The sequence below is a fragment of the Pantherophis guttatus genome, chromosome 1, assembly GCF_059756535.1.
Source record: "Pantherophis guttatus breed Tessera chromosome 1, ASM5975653v1, whole genome shotgun sequence".
Classification (NCBI taxonomy): Eukaryota; Metazoa; Chordata; class Lepidosauria; order Squamata; family Colubridae; genus Pantherophis; species Pantherophis guttatus.
The window spans coordinates 323,706,282-323,726,779 of NC_142063.1; the positions used below are offsets into that span (position 1 = coordinate 323,706,282).

Here is a 20,498-nt window from a genome sequence, read left to right on the forward strand (position 1 = left end):
ACCTGGGAAGATTACATCAGCCAGCAAGGCTAGCTAAGACCCCCACCCCCTGGGAGTCTGACAACCAATCAGGATACTCTTTCTGGGCCCCAGGAAGTTCAAAGCCAGAGAAGGCATAAAACCCGGGGACTCGCTGCGTCTCGCCCTTTTTCTGTTCAGGAACTCAAACCATGTGATCCTGTCCACTATTAAACCATCTTTCCAAGCAGTCTCCATGTTTCCAGTGTCTTTCCCCACTTGGAGCTGAACCCAGAAGGATATTTCTTCCTACAGAACTATATTCTTAATGTAGCCTGAAGAGTGCCTCTAAATTAAACAAGCAAACAAAAATTCCCTAATCATTTGAATAAAACCTTAGTTGCCTGAACTGGCACTGGCAACTTTTAAAAATGTAAAGCAAGCATTATATTTATATTTATATTGAACATAAACAGTACACTGTAAAAGAGCAAATAGCTTTACTTTGCAACACTGTTGCCACTGCTACTTTTTGGCCAAGGTAGAGTCAATTATAGAAAACCAGTCTGGTGTAATGGTTAAGGGGCTGGCCTAGAAACCAGGATATGGTGAGTTCTAGTCCTGCCTTAGGCATGAAAAACCAGCTGGGTGACTTTGGGCCAGTCATTGTCTTTCAGCCCAACTCACCTCACAGGGTTGTTGGGAAAAGAGGAAGAGGAAGAGGAAGGAGTACTGGTATATATGCTGCCTTGAATTGCATATATAAAAAAGGTGGAGTAAAAATCTTAAAAAAAAAAGTGAGGGCAACAAGAATAGCCATTTCCCTTCTCTTCTCCTCATTCCCCTGAAATTCATGAAGTTTATTGCACATTGCAATTTCTATCTTTAGAAATGCACCTATATTAGGGCTGTAAGAACTGCACAAATCTGGATGACTAACAATAAATGACAGCACAGAATTTGTTCTCAGTCTCTTTCTTGTCCTCTCATAGTCATCTGTTTGTGTATGTGTTCTGGTTTTTCTATTCAGAATAACAAAATAAAAGTTGAAAAGGGACCCTGGGGGGTCTTCTAGTCCAACCCCTTGCTTAAGCAGGAAAACCTGTAACATTTCAGACAAATGGTTGCCCAATCTTTTCTTAAAAACATTCAGTATTCAAATGTCTCTCGATATTCCTACCCATACTGTATCAACAAAAAAGCTAGAAAAAAGTGCTATGGATAAAATCTCTTCAAAGCTCCCATCTAGATATGAGCTACACAGAGAAATAATAGCTATTCCCAAAAGCAGAGCTGAGAATGTCCTATATAAGACAATGGAAAGTTTAGGAGAGTTATGCTTCATACATATAACTATGCAGGTACATCTTAACCACATATTCACAGAACACAGAGCTTTACAGAGCACATAGAGCCTTGGTGGCGCAGCAGACTAAAGTGCTGTTAAGTAGCACCAGCTGCCTGTAATTACTGCAAGTTCAAATCTCACCAGGCTCAAGGTTGACTCAGCCTTCCATCCTTCCGAGGTAGGTAAAATGAGGACCTGGATTGTGGGGGCAATAAGCTGACTTTGTTTAAAAAAGAACACCGCTTGGGGGGGGGCGAAAGCTCTACTAAGCAGGTATATACAAAAGTGTGAAGGCTATTGCTTAACGCATTGTAAGCCGCCCTGAGTCTCCGGAGAAGGGCAGCATATAAATCGAACCAATAAATAAATAGAACATAACAGTCCTTCTGTTTAGGACAGGTAACATTCTGCTTGAAGATTCTGCTTGAAGATAGCAATAGCAATAAGACTTACATACCGCTTCACAGCCCTCTCCAAGCGGTTTACAGTCAGCATATTGCCCCCCAAAATCTGGGTCCGTGTTAATTTAATAGAAGCTACTGTGCTAATTTGATTGATTGATTGATAGATAGATAGATAGATAGATAGAGACAGACAGACACACACACACACACACACAGATAATACGTAGATGTTTGTATGTATTTTGCTTTTATAAAACAGATATTTATCTAGATTAGAAGCCAAGCTAATGAGTTTTTATAAAGCAAGACTTTTTTCCTCCAGATTGATTCTTAAAAGATAATGGTATATTGGTCACTTTCCAGTTCTTTGTTATATAAGGAATATACAATTGATTATGTACCATAAATCCAATGTTAACTCTTAGCAACTGCCCCAAAGGTGCTTTCCAAAAGGCGACTAGATTTTCTTGGTTTTTTTCCTTGAAAAGTTTCACTTCTCACCCAAAAAGTTTCTTCAGTTCTGAAGCTTCTTGAATGAGACACAAAATGTTTTCAAGGAAAAAAAAAAAAACAAGAAAGTGCAGTTGCCCTTTGGAAAGCATCTTTGAGACAACCATGTCCTGGATGATTGAGAATCTCCATAGGCTCTTAGCAACTTTAGAGGTCTTCAAACTTGGCAGCTTTAAGACTTGTGGACTTCAACTCCCAGAATTCTCCAGCCAACACAGCTGGTTGGAGAATTCTGGGAGTTGAAGTCCTCAGGTCTTAAAGCTGCCAAGTTTGAAGACCTCTGAACTAGATAGATAGATTAACCTGGTCTTGTAATAGTGTACCCATCATCACTGTAGCTGAGTCCATCCACCTTGCTGCTAGTCAATCACAGTACGATACTCCAGGTAAAACCCCAATTAAACAATCCAAATAATTAGTTTCATTCAGAGAGAACTTATTATCAGACACTGGTTATAATAGGGTAGTACGGGTGCAGTGTTCTTTTAAAAATGAAATGGGGAAATTTACATCTGTAGTTTATAAGTGAAATTATGATTGAATCTGAAAAAGAAGGTGTAGACCGTTATTGTAAATAGCAGTGTCTGACTGCAGTATGGATTCTAGAAATATTTAAAAAATTATAATAGGGCAAGAAATAATGTATTTTTAAACTAATCATTTTCCTTTTAAATACAACTGTGGGGGGAAAGTTCTCCATATAACTCATGTTAGCCTAATAAGTATGGACTTTACATTAAAGAGGAGCTCAAGTAGAAACATGAGAGGTGGGCATGGGGAATCAAGATTGATTAAACATGACTTTCAAAGAAAAAGTCCTAATTGTAAACAGGGAAACAGCAGGAAGCCCAACAAGCCATACATAACATCAGAGGACCAGGGCTACTGTTTGGTTCCCTATTTTGGAAAGTATACTATATTGATAACTGTTAGAAGTGTATTATTTTTCTCATGCATAGGTGTTGATGGAATTGTTGTGGGGGGGGAGGAGATAAAATATAAAACATAAAAATGAGTACAGGGTTTTTGTTTTCAAACATTTATTTTTTTTATATTTTTACCTATTGCAAAGTCATGGCAATTACATATTCACACCCAGAGGAATTATGAAAATAAATAAAACAATGTGGAGGGGGGGCATTAACCTGTCATACAAACATTAAACAACACCCATGTATAATGGCTAACATAAGCTGTGCATAGTTTGCACAACTTATGTTAGAAGCTTAGCATAGAACTAAGCTGAACATAGTTCTTGTATGCAAGAATTGCAGGCTATCAATTACTACATTGCAAATTATTATACTATATCATATGATTTATAGTTCATTTATATTAAAAACTATGTGGATTGGATATCTCCAAGCAACAGTGTTGACGGATTATTGCCAGGCAACCATGGAAAAACTGAACTATTATCGACTCCCACAAGTTATTTTAGAGCTGGACAGAAATAATGGGGATTTTATGAAAGGGTTTGCAAAAAATACAAATGCTTTTTTCCTACTGAGTCCAGGCTTCCAATCTTTTGTTTTGGCAAGAGTTAATTTGAGTTCTCCGTAACTAATTTGAAATGTATAGCAATTAAGAAGGCACAAATGTATTGCAATAGAACAGCAAGGCACATGCTGTTCTGTTGTGGGACATTTACTTTTAGATAAAATAATACAGTGCTTCTAAAGATAGGTACTGTATTACAATTTGGGAAGCCCTAATAATGAACATATGGGCAGATATGCTTTCAAGGTAGAGCACCAAAAGCAATATAGGGGGAATAAAACCTCTGCAATTGTCATAGGTCCAGGAAAAATGGCCTAAACAAAGCTTTGCTAGATTGTGTAAATACTATGAAGAATGATATTGCTAAATCTCTTAATTAAAAACAGTACAACAGTTAGTTTCTGCTACAAAACCCATGAATGTTGTTATACATACTATATGTATGTATATACATATACTATACTATACATACTCTATACATACTATTGCAGTACAAACAAAAATAAAATAAAAAACAATAAAGCATTTATATCTTAGAACCAGTGGTGGGTTGCCCCTGGTTTGGACCGGTTCACAAGAACTGGTCTTAAAACCAGCAGGAGGCTCCGCCCACTGACCCAGACGTCATCAAAGTTAATCAGCGCATGCGGGCATGATGCGAACCAGTAGTAAAGGTAAGTAGAACCCACCCCTGCTTAGAACATAAGCTTTATGCAACAGCCTGTAGAAAGGACTCTTATTGATTTATATAGTGATATCATTATACAGTATATCAAGTAACAAAAAGGGAATAGTATAGTAGACTATATTAACTATGTATAAGCCAATTAATTAATCAATTATGTATATTAATACCAGTATACAGTTCCTAACATATTGTGGATATATTATGTGAAGAGTCTAGACCCAGCTTCCTTAAGAAATCCATAATGGTGCAAAAGGTGGAAGGAAAGAGAAGAAGAGAATGACTTATAGCAAGCTGGATGGATGCAATTGTAGGAGTGAGGAGTACATTGCGGGAAGACAATGAAAGGCCTAGTGGAGAAGGTCTATCTATTAAAAGTCAACACTGATTTGATGGCATATAATCAATTGATCAGTATTATTACCAATGTATAATGCCAGGGCAGATTTTCAACTATTCTGATCCTACAAAGACAGTTTTTTGGTTAATTTGTTTCTCTCTTTTTTTTTTTATTGTGATGCTCAGAATTAAAGGTAATTGTCAATTTGTAAATACCCATTTCTAAATACTTTCATCCTTCAATATTTATCTTATGTAATGAGCAGATGGAATAACTGAAGAACTGGAGGAAGAGCTATAACCAAGACAATGGTCAGATAAAAGAAATCTGAGTCCAGGGCAGAAATGTAATTTGAGAAAGCATCTCAGACATGACTGTCTCGTGATGTGGGGGGACTACTTTCAAAATTCTGTTATTACAAGTAGTCCTCAACTTACAACAGTTCATTTAATGACCATTTGAAGCTACAACGGCACTGAAAAAAGTGACCATTTTTCACACTTATGACCATTGCAACCTCCCCAATATCATGTGATCAAAATTCAGAAGCTTGGCAAATGACTCATGTTTATGACGTTGCAGTATCCTGGGGTCATGTGATCACCTTTTGCGACCTTCTGACAAGCAAAGTCAATAGGGAAGCCAGATTCACTTAACCACCATATTACTAAGTTAACAACTGCAGTGATTCACTTAACAACTGTTGCAAGCATGGTAGTAAAATGGGTCAAAATTCATTTAACAATTGTCTTGCTTAACAACAGAAATGTTGGGCTCAATTGTGGTCGTAGGTCAAGGACTACCTATGATAATAACAGTACTGTATTAGCTTGCATGTCTTCCGTTTCCAAGTTTGGGTTCTCTTGGAGGGCTGACATCAAGAGAATATCAATCAAAAGGACAAGAGCATATGCCTGTTACTTGATTTACCATTTTCTCTGGGGATGTTTGTTCCTGACTGGATATTCCCTGCTCTTCTTATTCCTTCCTGCCCTCTGTGATTGATATGAAAATTGTTTCATCACCTTTTTGATCATGTAATGATATGTGGGAATATATCATTGGAAAGAGGAAGAGCCACAGACATTCATCAGGCAAAAGGTATTCTAGCCTGACTAGGTGGCTCAGTGGCTAAGACACTGAGCTTGTCGATCAGAAAGGTCGACAGTTCGGTGATTCGAATCCCTAGTACAGGTTTCCTGCGTGAGCCGGGGGTTGGGCCAGAGGTGAAATCCAGCAGGTTCTAACAGGTTCTGGAGAACCGGTAGCAGAAATTTTGAGTAGTTCATAGAACCAGCAAATATCACCTCTGGCTGGCCCCAGAGTGGGGTGGGAATGGAAATTTTGCAATATCCTTCCCCCGGGAAGGGCGGGAATGGGGATTTTGCAGTATCCTTCCCCTGGAGTGGGGAGGGAATGGAGATTTTGCAATATCCTGCCCCTGCCACGACCTCCAAGCCACACCCACAGAACCGGTAGGGAAAAACTTTGGATTTCACCCCTGGGTTGGACTAAATGACCTCCAAGATCCCTTCCAACTCTGTTACTGTTACTGCTTAGTCCACAGAAGTAGAAGGTGTATGAGAAGTGTTTCAGAAGGAACCCTCCCTAATTTTCCAAAGAGTAAAAGGGAAGAAGGGGAAGAATACTTTCAGATTTGCATGATTCTTGTCATGAAACCTTACAATAAAGATAGAACTAGTGTGCATTGTTGTGCCTTTTGTCTGGGCTACCTCAAAAGGGTAACAAATCATAGTATGGTCAGCCTGGATCTGTTCTAACCATTATCCACAAATATTCTCTATTATGCTTATTAGTTAACAATGCTTAGAGCTTTTAATTACATTAGAAAAGGTGTTATCAGATTATTGCTGATTTTTTTTGCCACTACAGACTAACATGGCTGTCCTCCTACAATGTCTTTTAGTGAAGATAATTAAGTACTGTGACTCCCACAGGTTTCCTCCTTGCATTTCAGCCCTGGAATTGAAACTCCCCCCACAAGATTTTCCTGCTTGTGTTTCCACTGAATTTCTCCTACACATGCCTTTAGTGGGAAAAGCAAACTAAATAACCACTAACTTCTAGATGATGATGATGGCGCTGGTGATTTATACGCCACCTGATTCCCAGCAACTCTTACCAATGAATAAAAGATAACAATAACAAGTTTCTAAAAGGTAGTCATGGGAAAACATAGAACATAAAAAGTCTTAAATGTCAGATATTCACAGCTGCCAGATGCCCAGGACAGAAGAGCAAAATCAAATCAAAACAAAACAAAATAAAAACAGTTTTAGCAATAATTGAAAAAGGACAGCTGCAGCTGCTAATTTTAATAAGCTTTCTCTGGATAGAGACAGGTACTATAATGAAATGTGAGATCTTCTTTTGCCTATTAGAGGTGAGAGGGTTTAACACCATAAGTTTTCATACTTTAAATTCCCAATGGACGTTTCTAGAACTCAGGAGTCTACAAATTCCCTCAAAATGATGGTTTTCTTCTCACCTAAATTCTTGTAAATTATCAGGGGAAAAGATGTAGCAATCTCTCTCTCTGTCTTTCTCTCTCTCTCTCTCTCTCCATCCATCCATCCATCCATCTATCTATCAGAGGTGGGTTTCAGCAGGTTTTGACCAGTTCTGGAGAACCAATAGCGGAAATTTTGAATAGTTCAGAGAACCGGTAGTAAAAATTCTAACTGGCCCCGCCCCCATCTATTCTCTGCCTCCCAAGTCCCAGCTGATCAGGAGGAAATGGGGATTTTACAGTAACCTTCCCCTGGATTGGGGAGGGAATGGAGATTTTACAGGATCCTTCCCTTGCCATGCCCATAAGCCACACCCACCAAGCTATGCCACGCCCACCAAGCCACATCCACAGAATCAGTAGTAAAAATTTTTAAACTGCTCTCTCTCCCTCTCTCTGTCATTCCTTCATCTGGCATCCTGAACATTTATTCAATTTTAAAAATACATAAATATTATGTATTTTTAAACTAGAAAAAATTTTCAGGATGCCAGATGAAGGAATGACATAGGCTAAACTGTATGCAAGTGCCAATTCTAGCTGGTGTTCTCCAAAGGTTTTAATTATGTAGCAAAAGGCTGGGAATTGCTGCATAAGAACTGGATTATATGTACAATAATTTTAGACACAAGGCTGAAGTCTAACATCCAAGTCTAGATCTTCACACAAGGCCTTCCCATATATCTTCCTGTAAGTTTCCTCCAAGTGGCTTATCAATGAATGGCATATCAGGAATAGAAAAGCAGGTTGTAGCTTCTTTAGAATCAATGTTGACGATATTTAACATTTTTCGCACTGGAGTAACACATTTATTCATGCACTAACCTCATTATCACACATTGAAGTCCCTTGGATTTGCATAAATAAAGAGGAGTTTGGGAGCTTCTAGCTTTCAGCGTATTCACTAGCAACTTAAATTCCAGAATTTCATGTCCATATTTTCCTTTGCAAAGGTATTAATATGCACTGTGACCATTGACTTCATTCCAGCACTATCTGCTAACAGGGAGTATCTGTAACCTTTGAACTAGACCAGTATTTGTCAACCTCTGCAATTTTAAAATGCGTGGACTTCAACTCCCAGAATTCCTCAGCATGTTAGGAGTAGTAGACAATTAATTCACCATGCTGTTTTCATGTTTGTCAGAAAACCAGCAGTTTTCAACAACGAAGAAGACTCACAGGTCTTGAAGATAAAAATTTCTGAAGGAGGGTATACAGCAAGTTATCTGCTGTATACCCTCCAAAGCAGTATTTCTTGCCCATAGAAAACAGTATGTTTAGCATGTAGTAAGGACTTAACTATAATTTTAGCACGCAGTAAGAACTTTGTTATCTTTTTTAAGCCACAATCTGGTTGGTTAGTTTGGACACTGAATGACTTATGAAGACAACAATAGTTTGTTCATTCAGTCTGAGACTTTAGCACAGTCTTTCTCAACTCACCATGACAACTTTTAAGATATGTGGAGTGGACCTCAACAGCCAGAGTTGAAGTCCACATATGTTAAAATTGCCAAGGTTGAGAAACACTAATTTCAACATGTTATGGGAGGTCAGCTACAGTCATGTAAAAAGTAGCACCGATGTTTTTCATTCCATAACTGAAAAATCTCTTAAGGATCCCTGAGGTGACATAGAGAGGCTAAATCCATAAACAGGGGAAGACTCTTAGAACATAGAATAATAGGGTGGGGAGGGACCTTGGAGGTTTTCTAGTCCAACCCCTGTTCAAGCAGGAGACCTTACTATTCCAGACAAATGTTTGTCCAGCCTCTTCTTTAAAACCTCCAGTAATGGAATATCCACAACTTCTGGAGATTATTCATTCCACTGATTAACTGTTCTCACAGTCAGGACATTTCTCCTCAGTTCTAAGTTGGATTTCTCTTTAATGATCTTCCACCCAATACTTCTTGTCCTGCTTTTAGGTACTTTGGAAAATAGGCCAACCCTTTCTTCTCTGTGAGAACCCCTCATGTACTAGAAGACTGCTATCATATCCCATTTAGTCTTTCTCTTTGCTAGACTAGACATACCTAGTTCTCTTAATTTTTAATTTCATGGGTTAGCCTCTACACCCCTTAGCATCTTTGTTACTCTTCCCTGCACTTTTTCTAGCGTCTCAATATCTTTTTTGTATCGGGGTCACCAGAATTGGATGCAGCATTCCAAATGTTGTCTCACCAGTGCAGCATAAAGCGGTACAAAGGTGATGGTGAAACTATCCCTCTGTTCATCTATTACTCCATCTTCTTCCCCTTCTTTTCCTTTTCCTTCCCCCCCCTTTTCCCCCTATAGAGAACTATACATTTTAATTATCTTATAGCATTCGTTTTTTGGGCAGCTGCAGCATATTACTCAGTCATGCTTAAGGGGCGATCTATTAGGACACCTAGATCCCTCTCGCCCATTGCTCCTGTTGAGCCAGGTACCACTTATTCGATACCTGCGCAATTGGTTTTTTCTTGTCTAATGGGTAGGACGTTTGTTTTCTCACCCCCTGGCATTGCATTTCATTGGATGGGGTGGGGGGGGGCACTGTTCAAGCCCCGTCTCAAGGTCTTTCTGAATCTTGAGTCTCTGTGCGATTTTGATGTGCTTTTTTCTGGTGTGACGATTCAGTGTTTTTCCGCACAAAGTGGCCGGAGAGAAAAAGTTTGAAGAAGGAGCAGGAATCGCAAGGCTCTCCTTTTTTTGTTTCGCTCCATCTTCCTGGAGAGGACTACACTTCCCAGGCTGCCGAGCGGGGGGTGGGTGGGTGGCGGGGAGGCGAGTGCGCTAAAGCGAGAGCCAAGGGGTGGCGACACCGCGGGGCAGAAGCGAATCAGGCGCAGAGCCCGCCTTTCGCTGGCCGTTCCAAGGACAAACTGGCCGAGGGGCTAGCTAGGTATCCTTGGGGTAAGCTCGCCGGCTCCGCAATAGCCCCGCGAATAGCCCCCTTCGCTCCCGCGAGCCGTAATTTTTTGGGGGGGTGTTTGGGTCCAAGCCCAGGAAAAGCGAGCTTGGACCCTTTTGCGCCCTTGCTGGCTTCTCTCCTGCCCTCCTGGAAGGGAATTCAGAGGCGCCGCGGAGCAGGAGGCAGCCGATGATGGCCAAGCGCAGCTGAAAAGAAGGGAGACCGCGGCCGATCGGAGACTCTGCACCTGGGGATGGAGGAGGAGGCCCTTCGGCCGCCACTTCTCCGGCTTTTCTGCGGGTTGAGCACTGCGATGGGCTGAACGCCTCCGCCCGACTCCGAGCATCTTCCGCCCGGATGAAGCGACCCAGGGTGGGCCCTTCCTCTCTCGGCGTCGTGAGCCTCTTTGGACGGAAACCCCAAACGATGTCGGAACCGCTGGGGGAGCCGGAGGGGCCCCCCTTAGACCGCGCCGAGGAGACCCGGGTGGCCTTAATGCTTCCAGAGGAGGAGAAGGAAGAGGAGGGCCTGGTAGAGTGCCCGCTCTGCCTTCTGGCCCAGCCCGCGGCGGCCTTCCCCGCGCTCTCCTCCTGTGCCCACCTGTCTTGCCTCACTTGTTTGCAGCAGTATTTGCGCATCGAGATCAGCGAGAGCCGCGTCCAGCTGGCCTGTCCGCACTGCCCGGCTCTCTTACAACCGGCCGAGATCCACCAGCTGCTGCCTGAGGCCGGCCTGCGCGACAAATACGAAGAGTACCTGCTGAGACGCCTGTTAGTCGCGGACCCTGGCACGCGCTGGTGCCCGGCCCCTGATTGCAGGTGGGGTGCAGGCTGGCTCAGAGGCCTTGTGGCGGGGCAGGAGGGGAAACCTTGAACAGGTGCAGAAATCTGACCTGCTAGACTAGAGAAATGCTTCAGACTGAACTGGGTTAAGGGACCCTGGTGCTTTCAGAGGCTGCGTTCAAAAAGCATGCCCAAACTTCTTACCAAATTGATCCGTTTCCTGGGCTAAAAAGCATGAACTGGCATCTTACATCAGGCTAAGTCACCCAAAACAAACATAAAAACCGAAACTACTTAACCACATTTTAAATTGATCCAAGTTAGCGGGTTGTGCGAATGTACATGTTCCTGGTGTGTTGGCTTACAATATTTGGTTCTGTTTATTGTCAACTTTATATGAGCAACCCCCTGGTAAGTGCACCCACAGTGCTTAAATATGTTGAGTGCATAACAGCCAGAGAAGGAGAAGAGGTTTTGTATTAAATTGAAATTGAGCCTGCAGGAAAGAGTAAACGGTTTGCTGGAGAAAAGACGCAGTGGAGTTACTGGTAATATATGGCAAGATGGTTGAGATTGGGCAGCCATTGTTGACCTTCGTGTATCCCTTTTCTCAGTTAGTTCATTTATTCAGTTTCTGCACCAACTTTCCCTTTCCAGCTGCAGATAAATCTGGGTCTATTTGGCATCCTGGATGGTGGTGGGACTGATGCAGAGATGCAGAGCTCATTGAGAGAGGGCATCATTTGAACCTGCAGATGATTTCAATTTCAAAACATTGGTGTTAGAGCACGGTGACTTGACTTCTTGACTTGGAAGACATTTTAATAAATTGGCCTGTTAGTGTGAGACTGGATTGAAGGTCCAGTTTTAAATAAAGTGATTTCACCTACATGGTAGATTTAAGTGAAAACTTCAATGGGAACCTGAAGTTGAGGATTCCAAATAAACGAGAGTACCCAGAGAGACCCTGAACCTGCTTATTCCATAGTTGCCACTCATACTTTAGCCAGCAAATTTGTTTTCCTGAGATCAGATTTTTTTTCATTCTCTCCTGCCATTCTCCTGGCTTCACTCTTCTCCTTCACATCTTACCAGGTTGTGTTCCTTCTTTATGAAGACACAATTGCAAGTGCACATACTGCACTGTTAGGCACTGATTGCATTTGATTTGATGCAGATAGCTGATTAGGCATTTAACTGAACTGTTCTGTTGCCCCTCTGAAACAGTGTTTTAAAGATTAAAAAAAAAACCCTTCTTTGCAATCTTGCTTATTTAGGTATTGGGGAGAACAAGTCATAAGGCTTTCTTGATAGATCTGCTTTGTCAGCCCCTACTCTAAGGTGATAGGATAGAAAACCTTGATTAAAAACTGGGAATGCTGAAGCTAAGTGAACCACTACAGAGGCAAATCCCATTGATGCCAAAAAAAAGTATTTATAGACCATGCTCACTCTTGATTCCCATCCATGTAACATTCATCTGTCTCTCAACTGATAAAGAGATATGGTGCTATGGAGAATGGAAATGTTACATAGAGGTGGTGGCAGGACTATGGCTGCTGTAATAAAACTCTTAATTCTAAAATAAGTTTTAAGTTGTAGGAAGTGGATTGAATTGGAAAGTGAATTGCGCTAGCTCCTAATAGGCTTCCAGGTGCAGCTCAAAATGCTGGTTGTTACTATAAAGCATTTTGTAGTAGTGGCCAGGATAATTGAAGGACCACTTTTTCCAGTTGTTTTTTTTTTATTTGATTTATATGCCCCCCTTCTCTGAAGACTCAGGGCGGCTTACAATGCGTTAAGCATTAGCCTTCATACTTTTGTATATTTATACGAAGTCAGCTTATTGCCCCCACAATCTGGGTCCTCATTTTACCTACCTTAGAAAGGATGGAAGGCTGAGTCAACCTTGAGCCCGGTGAGATTTGAACTTGTAGTAATTGCAGGCAGCTGATGTTAATAACAGTGCTTTAGTCTGCTGCGCTACCAGGGCTCCTGTTACTCTTGTTACTACTCTATAGGTGGTCCTTGCATAACTACCACTCATTCAGCAACTCTTTGAATTTATAATGGTACTGCCCTCGTCCCAATCTGGTGCTCATACTTAGCTTATAATGGTATGTTGCAAGGGTGCCTATGAAACAATCAGAGAAGACAGAGTGGCTTAACAGTCAGAGGAAGGAAGGATGACATTTAGGAAGGACATATCCTAGTTGAGCCGATGGCTAAAAATGGTGCCGGGAAATTTGTACCTTTAGACTTACAAGATTCTGTTAATATAGCAGTATAATAAAATAGAATTAGCTCATCTGGTCATATTTCCTGTCTGGTTTACCTGGGAGGGCTGACATAGCAGTAGAGGGATAGCAGCGCAATCACAAGATTCAAGCACTTGGTGACCAATCTGTAATTAACCGTCGTAGTATCCCACAACAACTTTATGATTTGAGGCATTCCCTGCCAGTTTCCCACTAGCAAAGTCAGACATGTGAGGTCGTCCCATAACATCCTTCATGGTCCTTGCTTACCAATGGCAACAAGGATTGCCAGAACTGTTACTAAGTGTTGTGGTCAGATGACATCACATTTTATGACTCTCATTTAGCAACAGAAATCCTGGTCCCAATTATTCTCGTTAACTGAGGACTAGCTATATTAAGATCTGGCAGGAGGAACATGTTACAGGACTCCTGAATTTAAAAAATGCCATCTTGTGAGACCCAGGAAATAACACCTTTTCAAACACGGTATTTGCCTTCTGGAACACCTTTACCAAGAGATCTAATTGGCCTCAGCCTGCTGGCCTTTCGGAAAGTGTTTAAGACTCTGGCTGTTTGCCCTGGCATTGGAAGTCAGGAAGTTAGCAAAACTCAGGTGGTTTGTTATTACTCTTGAGATTTTTATTTTCAGCTGCCATTTCCTATTTGTTTAGGTTTGTACTGTTTTAGTTTTAATCCTTAAACTCACAAGAGTCGCTTGGACAAGAAAGGCAGCCTTACAAATTAATAAAATAAATAATATAAATAATAAAAGGCCAAAGGTCAAAGCTTAAAGAATCAGTATGGTATATTGGTTAATGTATTGAACTGGCACTAAGGAAACCCTGATTCTAGTTTATCTTTAGCCTGGGAAACTTACTAAGTAAATTTGGACCAGTTTCTTTTTCAGCCCAACCTAACTCACAAGATGGTTTTTATGGGGAAAATTGGAGGAGGAGCACACTGTATGTTGCTTTCAGCTGCTGAAAGGTTAGATGTAAATATAAATAAAAATGTATAAGGACTAGGGGAGACATGATAGCAGTGTTCCAATATCTCAGGGGCTGCCACAAAGAAGAGGGAGTCAAGCTATTCGCCAAAGCACTTGAGGGTAGGACATGAAACTATGGGTGGAAACTAATCAAGGAGAGAAGCAACCTAGAACTAAGGAGAAATTTCCTGACAATTAGAACAATTAATCAGTGGAACAACTTGCCTCCTGGAGTTGTGAATGCTCCAACACTGGAAGTTTTTAAGAATATGTTGGATAACCATTTGTCTGAAGTAGTGTAGGGTTTCCTGCCTAAGCAGGGGGTTGGACTAGAAGACCTCCAAGGTGTCTCTCAACTGTTATTCTATTCTATTCTAAAAATAAAGCTTCAATTAGGAGAATGAATTCTGTGAGCGCTATTGAGTTCTTGAGTTGATGTTCCTGCTTTTTTTCCCTTCTTCCTCCAGTTACGCTGTAATTGCATATGGCTGTGCTGAATGCCCCCGGCTTGTTTGTGGTCGTCAGGATTGCAAGACAGAATTTTGCTATCATTGCCGGCAGCCCTGGCACCCCAATTCCTCCTGTGAGCAGGCCTGGCGGGAGTGGAAGCAGCAGAGCCCTTTGGGAGCTATGGAACTCTCCACGCAATTGATCTGGAAAGAGGAAGCAGCCCACAGTGAGTTGGGGCAATGGTACCTCTTTGCCTTCTCTCAGCACTGGGTTTCTTCCTTGCCTGTATCTTTTCTGTCAGGACCCTCCTATCTCTGCCCCTAAGTACATCTGTTGGGGACTGATCAGCTGCATTAGCTTAAGCCCCGTTTTCTTCTTTCTGCTTTCCATAGAACCTGACACCATCAAGGTCTGTCCCCGCTGTGGTGCCTTCATCATGAAGATCAACGATGGGAGCTGTAACCGTATGAACTGCACTGTCTGTGGCTGCCTTTTCTGCTGGCTCTGCATGCAAGAAATCACGGATGTGCATTTTCTCAGGTGTTGCAAGGAAATGGGAGTGGGCCTGGCCACTCCAGGCTTTTATTCTTATCCATCAGGACTTTCAGGGAATGGAGCTGCAGATCAAAGGCTTGGTAGAAATGGAAATAAACTGAGAGCTCAAAGAAGCACTTTGAATAGTATGGATTAGATGATGAGATTGCAATCTTATATCTATTTATGGAGGAGTAAGCCTCACTAAATTAAATTGTATACATATATAGGCATGGATAAGATGAGCCATTGAAGGCAAAGAATGTTTTATGATTGACTTAGAATCCAGGGCACCATTTATTTATACAGACATACCATTTTAAAAATAAAAATATTATAAACATAGAGTAAGAGGTTAATTTACCTCTAACTGTTGTAAAAGAAAATTGGAAGTCATTTCTTTATACTTATTATCTCCTGCACTTTTGGCTTAGTTCTTATTTCCCTTCTTTTTTCTTATCTTTTTCTTCTAAATGCCTTAGTTTTTAATCTTTCATCTTACAATTTTAATAAAATTAATATAAAGTTATGTTTATAAATATGCCATACATTAAACTTACCTATCACTATTGTACCATAGAAAGTCGCATAGTGACATAGACATTTACAACAAAGTTGAGTATATCAAAAACAGTCAAGTGGATAACAACTTTAATAGAATTCTGAGAACAAATAAATAAAAAACTACTGGCAGCAGGTTAAGAATATTTTATGAACTAAGAATTTCAGAAAGCCTTGAACTTCTGAAATAATAAGCTTTATACTTCTCTCTAGATGAGTGAGATCCACATCTTGTACATACTGAATGCAAAGAGATTGGGCTACATCAAGTCCAGTGGAGGTTAGGGAGCAACAGTAGTAGATTTCACGAGTGTGTGTTTAATTCTGGGAAAGGGACTTTGGTTTTCAGAAGTTCCAATCCAACTTCCTGATTTTTGACACTGCAAAAACCGCTTTGGAAATGCATTGTAGCAAGCCCTGTGTTAACTAACAGGAAAACTTAAGGGTATCTGCAGTTTGTACTTTTGAATGTCCCCGTTTTCATAACGGATTCCTGTTTTCTCCTCAGTCCTTCTGGTTGCACCTTTTGGGGAAAGAAGCCCTGGTCTCGAACCCGGAAGCTCCTATGGCAGCTGGGCATGGTGTTGGGTGCCCCAATGGTGATCTCAATTGTTGCTGGCATTGCAGTGCCGGTAATCACCCTGGGCATACCCATTTACACAGGGAAGAAGGTAAGGAGACTTGCATGGAGGCCATGCCATTTCATAATCACAGAGGCCCCTAAAATGTGCACAGGATGTTCTCGTTGGCTCATGGGAAATGCAGCTCGGGCCAAATTAAAAAGTAGTTTTTTTCTGGGAATCTCTTATTCTTTTTTTTCCTCCAGGTTTTGAGCCATGGGCGGAAGAGCAAACTGTCAGGCTGCCAGCAGTGTCTTTCTGTTGCCAGCAGCATTCTCCTCTCAATCTTTGTGTCCCCTGTCATCACAGCTGTCACTGTTGGTAAGAGCCACAAGGAGACCAAGATGGGAGGGTGCGTGTGGATCCACAAGGGTTTTTTTTGCTTTCGTACTGAAAGGGAAATCTTCTGCCCTTCGTGAATTGCATGGCTGCATGAACAGTCCTTGAACAGATATGGTTCTTATAACAGGCTCTTTGCCTGCAGGGGTGGGCGTGCCCCTGATGCTCACCTACGTGTATGGGGTCGTTGTACTCTCTCTGTGCCGGAATCGCTGGGCGTGTGGAAGCTCCCGAAAGAAAGCTGGGGAGCTCAGCACAATGGAACTGGAGAACCTCGCCAAATGTACGTGAGTTGTTGTGAGTTGTGCTGAAGTCAGAGAGGCAAAGTAGTTCAGTCCAGGGGAGGGATGCATCACAAGTGGCTCTCATTTAATATATTCTTGCTTTGCCCTTTAAGCCTCCTTCCATAAAATAACTTATTCTAATTTTGCCATTAGAAAGTTGATGTCTCGCTTTGAAGTGTGAGAGAAGAGTCTACAATGGCAGATACAGCAGTCCATTGTTTCTGAACCCGCATGGCTTGGGATTACATCTAGGTTCCAATAGTATTACATTGGAACAATATCTTAAGTTTTGCAGCCATTCTGGTAATGGAATATCTTGTTTGGTTTTGTTTATGGAAGAACGCTTCCTATCTGGACTTCCGGTGGTCTGTTCCTATAAAATTTAGTTATCAATGAATGAAAGCCACCCAGCTCTCAATTCTTTGACATTATTTGCCTATGTTTTTTTATATAGCTGGTATTATTCGGTACTTTCAGAAATGTCATAGTGTTATCATTCCCACTGAGTTCCATCCCTTGCCCGTTTCCAGTCTTGACAGCTCTGATGGCTTTGTATGAAAATCAGTTTAACTGATCCATTTGATTACACAGCAAGGATTCTTAAAATGCCATTTTTTCTAATTGTCCCAGAAAACTCAGAAGTGATTCTCTTTTTAATTATTTCAAATAATCAAGGAACATCTCAGGAATTCCCCTAACTTTTGCATTTCTCCCTTTGTATAATAGCTACAGATACGAGTATCTCATACTCGTATTGTCTCCAATTGCTAAAAGATATGAGTAGTAACAAAATGGGAAATACCACAACAGAGCAGCTTTCTAAAACTGACATTTAATATTCAGAATTTATGAGCTTTTTAAAAACTGTGTGACAATAAACCCTTTTGTTCCTCGTTTTTGTTCTAGTACCATTTGAAAATTTTGCTCAATCTCTGCACTTGCAGACAGTTTTATTTTATTAGGTTTTATGGGATCAACATTTCCATTAAGGAAACCCTGCAGAGGCTACCTAGATATGTGAAGATATTTCTTGATGCCAAGAAAGGGGATGCTGCCATATTTACCCTTTCTTTCTTCATACCAGTGAACGAACTGCTGGCTGTGCTGCCTACCCCCATGGTGCCTGAGAAGGGGGCTTCTGCTTCCATCCCCCATTCAAGTAACAGCCAATATGAAGAGCCATGCCAAAAAGATCGGAAAAGCAAATCTGCCAGCACTGTAGCCTTGGCAGGCAGCATGCTGAGTGAAGCTCAAGAAACTTTTCACAGGTCAGTCTAGTGGACTTGGAGGGATTGGAGGGCACCCCAAACAAAGTTATTCCCTATAAGTAATCTCTGGATGGAACAGAAGAGTGGGGAAGGAAGACCTATCGAACAAGCAGTGTTGGCTGAGCTCTGCTTTATTGGGCTGTTGCACGTCCAGTTTGGGAGAGGCTCCATCTCACTGCTACCTCCAGTTTGTCAGTCATGGCAGACATCCTCATTTTTGTTTTCAGTTCAGAAACAATACAATAGCGCAGAGGGAAGAAACACAAAAACATATACTCTTCTTCCCAGTTTGTCTTATAGTGCAATATTGTGAATGATAACTCTCTACCCTGTTTTTCTGACCCATATTCCACCCGGTTCACAAGTAGCGCTGTTCTTCTCCTGTGCAGGGATGGCATGAATATGGTGGAAGTGGAAGTGGAGATTGAAACTCAGCCACATGCTGCTGGTGAGCACAGTCTCTGTAGTGCTGCATCAGGCCACAGCTTTTCAGCAGATTCGCTCGCCTATACAAGTGATGGCTGCAGTTTGGCAGGAGTGATGACAGAGTAAAGCAACTTAACACACAGAAGCAACCATGGACAGAAGATCCAAGCTCTCCTAGCTTGAAAGTCAAGTCTGTCTACAGCCCATGCAAGAGTCATCACTGCTCACTTCTGTTACCCAAACACTTGGCATCTTTAGCCCCCATTCTGCCTTCCACTTGATTAAGACCTTTGGTGCTTCAAGATAATAAATAGCAGCTATCAGAGGAGTCTAATGGATCCTCCCTTTTTAATATCTAGGGATGGAACTCCATGCGTTATCTACTTAGGCGGTGGGAAGAAGTTAGATGGGGCTAAACTGCTGAACAACCACTGAGAGAACACGTGTGAGGCCAGATTCACATTAAAGGAGGCTTGGGAAACCTCTCATCTTCCAGATGTTGAATTACAACTTCAAGCATCATTCATAATTGGCCATATGGATTAGATCTCCTGAATCATAGATTTCCTACCTCTGATTAAATGATTTTAAGTAACCACTTTGAGCAGAGTACTTGTGGAGGTGAAAGCACTGATCTAAATAGGCCAGAGTTTCAGTTGTGATAAGATAGCTACATATGTTAATCTTCTGGATGAAGATCGAGATTTGGGGAAACTGGAAAACCTTCAAGTGAAAGCCTAATGCCAATTTCAGAGAATCAAAGAAAGGGCGTATGGGTAGGAGGAAAAAGGATGCACATGCAGCCAACCTAGAATTTATGAGAGATTCTGGACTACATTGTGGATTACTTTATAACAAGTCCCACAGGAGACTTGCTATTAAAGCCATTATTATAAAATAAGCTCCTATGAAATTCCTGAAACCTTAAAACATGCTAGTTTTATCTGAGTGATCGCTTGAGGAATTCCTCAGAAATCTACTGGAACAGCAGCACTTAAAGTAGCAAGTAATTAAAGATTATTAAATTTTCACCTCAATATTGAAACCAAAGGACCTTCAATGTCTGGTAGTATTATAATCCTATATTCCATAGGAATGAGGCAAAAAAGGTTGAAAATCAACTTTGGGTTAGCCTTATACAAATCTATGGTGTAGGAACAATAGATGCAACAAAATGGGAAAAGACAGTTATAAAAAAAGCATCTTGGAAAAAAGGGCAAACCTGCTGGAAGAGCTATTCCAGTGACATCCGCAATTTTGGCTCATTTGCGGGAGGCTAAAATAATGGTGCCCAACTTGTTTTCATGTTTGGGGAGTTTTAAGGGTGGTAATGGAAGCCAAAGGTTTGTCTCTCAAAGGCTTCCAATTCCCACTTTTTTTTCAACTTCAAATTGAAATTTATGACTGTAAAATAAGAGTGCTATATTTCATGGCCTACAGGGTTGCACTCAAGTCTTAATAAAAACCATGCGGCTAAATTTAGGTTCCCCTATATTCAGAGAAAAGAATCCTACTTTTCTACAAAAAAACCCAAAAACTGAATTGGGGGCATCGGTCTTTTCCTGGGGAAATCATAAAGGTTTAGATAAAAGTTTCCACGGACAAGACAAGGTGTGGTTGGTCCTAGTTTGCTTGGGCAGAATAAGACCTTGCAAGTCATAGGCATGGAACTCACAGTGGGAAAGGATTTGGAATTGGGAAGAAACTGGAATGAGCAAGAAAAGGGAAGAGACAACAGAATCAATGAATTACATAATAGTTCAGTTCATCTTACTTCCCTCACAATTTTACAAAAGTACACAGTCACTGAT

General features: G+C 41.2%; 1 protein-coding gene across 2 annotated transcripts; it reads left to right on the forward strand.

Moving 5' to 3' along the window:
- The first annotated feature begins 8,077 nt into the window (after nucleotides 1-8,077).
- Nucleotides 8,078-19,015, forward strand: LOC117667621 (E3 ubiquitin-protein ligase RNF19A-like). 2 transcript variants are annotated; one of them, XM_034421109.3, is made up of 8 exons: nucleotides 8,078-10,992; nucleotides 14,673-14,881; nucleotides 15,048-15,195; nucleotides 16,259-16,421; nucleotides 16,577-16,691; nucleotides 16,840-16,992; nucleotides 18,078-18,261; nucleotides 18,651-19,015. In XM_034421109.3, exons 1-8 carry the CDS (start codon nucleotides 10,532-10,534, stop codon nucleotides 18,811-18,813), a joined length of 1,596 nt encoding a protein of 531 aa, XP_034277000.1. In that variant the 5' UTR covers nucleotides 8,078-10,531; the 3' UTR covers nucleotides 18,814-19,015. The 2 variants fall into 2 exon arrangements, with proteins under 2 accessions (XP_034277000.1, XP_034277001.1); XM_034421110.3 differs by having other exon boundaries at nucleotides 16,855-16,992.
- Nucleotides 19,016-20,498: the final 1,483 nt, after the last annotated feature.